This window comes from Hipposideros armiger, unplaced genomic scaffold (assembly GCF_001890085.2).
Source record: "Hipposideros armiger isolate ML-2016 unplaced genomic scaffold, ASM189008v1 scaffold_45, whole genome shotgun sequence".
NCBI lineage: Eukaryota > Metazoa > Chordata > Mammalia > Chiroptera > Hipposideridae > Hipposideros > Hipposideros armiger.
The window spans coordinates 4,119,307-4,124,413 of NW_017731395.1; the positions used below are offsets into that span (position 1 = coordinate 4,119,307).

The 5,107-nt window shown below is 38.2% G+C and overlaps 1 protein-coding gene across 1 annotated transcript in view; it reads right to left on the minus strand.

The window, feature by feature from the left end:
* Positions 1 to 5,107, minus strand: part of TAF1A (TATA-box binding protein associated factor, RNA polymerase I subunit A) — a 31,729-nt gene that overhangs the window by 23,406 nt on the left and 3,216 nt on the right. The window contains exon 2 of the mRNA XM_019639593.1: positions 693 to 862. Within this exon, the coding sequence (XP_019495138.1) occupies positions 693 to 862 (170 nt within the window). The remainder of the gene's footprint in view (positions 1 to 692; positions 863 to 5,107) is intronic.

The following is a 5,107-nucleotide window of genomic DNA, read 5'->3' on the forward strand; positions in this document are numbered from 1 at the left end:
TGTCACAATTGCAGTGCGCTTGGCCATGTCAGACACTGAGGCACAGCCGGCTCCCGGCATGGAAGCACATGAAGAAAGTGCATCACACAGAAAGGAATGATCTACTATGTTAATACTGCTGATAGATCAAGGTAGATAGATGAGCACCGAGAACTGGCCACTGGGTTTAGCATCATGGACATCACTGTTGACCTTGACAAAGCAACTTGGCAGAAATGATGATGCTGGAGAGCCTAACTGGAGCGGGTTTGGAGAGAACAGGTGTACACACTCTTTCTAAGAGTTCTGCTGAAAGGGAGAGTGCAAAAACGGGGCACTGTGCAGGGAGAGGGGGTCAAAAGATGATTATAAGATGCAAGAAATAACATGTTTGTATGATGATTGGAAACATCCTATAGAGAGGGGAAAATTCTGGCACAGGGAAAGAAGGAAGAATTATTGGAATGAATGAATGGATATTAGGGAATCTGAGAACTCAGAGTTAAATCTACTTTTAGTCTCCTTTAAAATCATAAGTAAAGAGAAGTGTGCAAAAAAGGTCTCAATACAAACTCTCCATCCAAAATACTTTTAGGATAATAGCTTTTAGCAAAAACAATTAGAAATCCTGAAAAAGCTATTCAATGAGGAGTGCAAGAGGCTGAAACACCCAGACATGGGAAACCTCTTCAGCAGACTCCCACATTACTCACCTCAGGTGCAGCTTGCCTTTTGTAGCTATCAGAATCTTCCAAGATCTGAAAATAACTGTGCATGTATTCTGCAGCTTGCTGCCATTGGTGCTTCAGCAGAGCTTCTTGGATGAAACTTAAACAAGCACTTGTTGTCTGAGCAAAATCCTTCTCCTTTTTTCCTCCAGTCACTAGAAAGATTAAAGAGAAGAACCTTTACCCAGCGACCCCAATTCAACAGTTAAAAAAGCTTACTTCTGATAAGAGAAAGTTTTAGCAAGTAAAACAGTAGGTATTACTTAACCCAGACCATCCCCAATATCAAAGCTGGCTTCACTTGAAACCAACTCTTTCACAGTTTTAACTAGTTTTAGAAAATGAAAAAAAAAATGTCTATTTTGGAGATATCTGATTTGATGTTCTTCGGCTTCCCAGAGCCACCAGATGCTTTGGATCTGATTCAATCATCTTTCATCTTTGCACTGAACAATCTGGGTAGGATCTCTCCAAGAGGGCTGCAAAGCACAGTCGCAAGTATTCAGAATGGGTAAAAACCAACAGGGTCATCCTAGGCAAGCATGGTCTTTATTACCTACTAGTGTTCTGAAAACAAGAGGCGGGTCTTTATTTTTTAAGGTCCGAGCTTCTAGTAACGCAATCATATTAAATGCAAATGAGATTCCTACAGTTGGAGACATTCGCATTTATATCTCTAGAGCCCTGACAACCCTCATGTTAAGAATATTGGGACTTTGTTACAACCCACTTTGGGAGTAACAGGTTGCATGCTATCACCTCCCCTTCCCTTTCCACACCTCTGCAGAACGCCCACAGGCCAGCAGCCCTCCCGCTCGGGGATCCTCACTGCAGGGAGGACAGACACTGATGGGTACCATGCAGAGATAGTTTTACAGCCCTCAGCCTGCAGATCTGCCACTTCCTCACATACTCTTTCCTAAAATTAACCTCCGAAAGAACTGTGCCTACAGGCAAGTCTTTGTTATTAAAATCAACACACGTTATCTTGGAAGGGGAAAGTGCAGGTGTGAGTGTTCAGAAAATCTAACATCCATTTCCAAGTCAAGTGGTTTCCAAGTCTTTGCTTATCAACATGGTAGAAGGACCTAATAATTCTTTATAACAGATCACAAAGTAATGTTTTCATAAATAATTCAGAAACTCAAAGACCTGATCCTTTGCCATAATTAAACTCCACCCATGGCCATCTACTTACTTATGTGACCAAGGTTTCTCAGAATCTACATCAACTAAAAACAAAATATAATAGAATTGAAGCTAAAGCTTTTCTCATTCTAGAAATATATACTATTCATCCATAGATACATGAAGTAATTGGAAAAAAGCGATAACCTTATCTATTTTATTGACATATAAAAGCAATAAAAACTTATTTTAATACTTAAAATTTAACAAAACTTTTAATACTTATAGTCTTTTTTTGATCAGCTATCAATTATTAATTATGATGTCTCAATCTAGAAGAAATTTTAATACTTAAAACCTTATAGGATATTACAAAAAATTAAACATAGATACTACTTTTAGTGCAAGAATAAAAGTATAAAAGGAAAAGGAACAAAATAACATTTCCATCTATTAAAAACCTTTTCATAAATTGTTTTAAATGGATGAAGAAAGAGATCACATTCCTATGCTATTTCTATGTAGATTCCACTAGATATATTTGTTAAGATTTTTATGCATTTATTTATTTATATATTTATTAAATTTATTGGGGTGACTTTGGTTAGTAAAATGATATGTTTCAAGTGTACATGTCTGTAACATAGCATCTATATATTGCATTACGTGTTTATATATTTTTAAAAGTAATATAATAATTTCATTTAAAAATGCCAACAAATGCTGAAAATTGCTAAAAATGCCAAAATATGCTATTAAAACTTATGATACAATTTTCAGATGGCACCTTAAAACTGTGCAAGGCAGTACATAGATTTTTTTTTTTTTAAATGTAGAGGGTATGTAAGCAAAAATGTTTGAAGACAAGTCTCTAGACTAATGCTTCTCAAATTTTTGAAATGTCTGTACACATCACTTGGGGGTGCTGCTGGCTGCTCAGTGTGGTCCTGGAGCCAGGAGCATTAGTACCACTGCGGAGCTTATTAGAAATGCAGACTTCTCTGCCCCCGCCCCCACCTCCTCAGGTCTCTGAATCAGAAGTCGCATTTGACAGCTACACACACGCTGCCCCAGATCTGCAGCAACACCAGGCAGCTAACGTGGGAAACAGGCAAAGCACCTCTTCCCTAAAACCTCATTTATTCACCAAAAGGAGGACTGATCTCAGGCCAAGCTCCCTTCTACCCGTCAAGCTTTCAGAGCTCAGACTGGAAATCCTTGGCATCGTCCCCTTCTGTCTTTCATCTTAGCCTAGATACCTCAGGAATATCTCATTTCATTCTCTTGGGAGCAAAAGATAATCTTATTTTGTTGCTGACAAACTTGAATTATTAATAATTGGCAAGGAAAATAAATTTGACATGGAAGGAGATGCAATGAAGAACCATGGCCATCACCCAGACTTCTAATGCCCTTGAAAGAATCTGGAACCTTGTCGGTCTGTCAACAAATACTTGGGGGGCACTGCTATGTGCCAAGCACTATTCTAGGTACTCAACATACAGCTTTATTCCAGATTGGCCCCTGCCTTCAAAGTTCTTATTCCAGAGGCACGCTCTTCGCAATGACAAAAGATAGCAGAATAAAAAATAAATAACTGTTAGGCAATCTCATTTTCCTATTATGGTTAATTGTCACTACAATGCCTATATTACCTGAAACTATTTTCTCATTGAAGATAAAGTATTTGGGGTTTAACAGGCTATCCATAACATATGACACATTTCTAAGCTTGTAAATTCTGGTCTTAAACCTATTTGTTAGAGGACTGGCTCAAGCTCTCTATAGAACACTGGTGACAGGAACAAGCCCAGGTATGCCTTAACTGGCAGGAACTTTAGATGACTGTCCCCTACAAGAGGTGAAGTGCCACAATCTCTGATGCAGCATCCATCCAAACCTGGTTTAAACCATGCTCATGAATTAGCAAAAATAAAATGAGAAGAGAGGAAAGAAACTATTATTTTTCCAACACACACTATACATGAAGATCTATGCTAGGCACCTTACATATATTATTTTAACTCTTGCTTATATATTTCAGTCATTACAAATTGAGGCTTTGAGATCAGATAGACCTGGCTTTGACTCCTGAGACAAGCACTTAAAAGTTTAAATTCTTTGAGATTTAGCTTCTTCACCTTTAAAACGCCAAGCATATAGATTTACTGAGAATTAATTTGCTGAGATAATGACATGAGGTGAGGATTAGATTAAAAGATAAAGAAATAGGAGCTAAATTCCAGGAGCCAAGGAATCTCAGTCAAGGGCAAAGAAGGCTAGGCCAAGAAAGACGTATTTGAGAACAGTAAGAAAAATGCCGGCCCAAATCCATTCCCAAAACTTCACCATCCATACGCCAACATACAGACAACAGCTTCTTTTATATATTCTTATAGGGAATTAATCCCATAGAAACACTTGCTTATATCTACATTAGATGAAAATGGGGGGAAATATTCTTTTTTCAAAACCTANAAAAATGAATGAAGTACTAAATACAGGCTAGAACATGGCTAAACTCTGAAAACATTATGTTCAGTGAAAGAAATCACTCACAAAGGCCACATAGTATACAATTCCACTTATATGAAATGTCCAGAATAGAAAGTGCTAGATTAGTGGTTGCCAGGAGCTGGGAGGTGAAGATAGGAACAGGAGGCGACTGCAAGCAGGTACCGGGTTTCTTTTGGGGGGGGACAAAAAATATTCTAAATTGAGAATGTGGTACTGGTTGTGGTACTGTGAATATGTGAAAAAACATTGAGCTGTGCACTTTAAATGGGTGAAATGTATGGTGTGTTAATTATATCTCAATAAAACTATTATTTTTAAATTTAAAAAAGGCTCATTCTGGTTGCTATACTGAAAACAGACTAGGGGATGAAGAGCAAGCAGTCATCTAAGTGAGACGACAGTGGCTTGGATCAAGGTGCAGCCATGGAGGTGGTGAGAAGTATTCAGGATGCAGGTACGTTTTGAATGCAGGGCCAACAGAACTTTCTGATGGTTTGGATATGGTGAACGATCACTCCAGAGTTTGGCCCTAGCAATGAGATTCCAAAATCACCATCATCTGCGATGAGGGAAATTAGGATTGATGGTGAAGATCAGAAGACCCATTTTAGATATGTTAGAATGACATGACCATTAGTTATCCAAGTGGTGATGTGATAAAATCTGGACTTGAAGACAGATGTCAGGGCCACAGATATGCAACTGGGAACTGCCAGCATCCAGACTAAATTTAAGGTTATGAAACTGAACGAGAT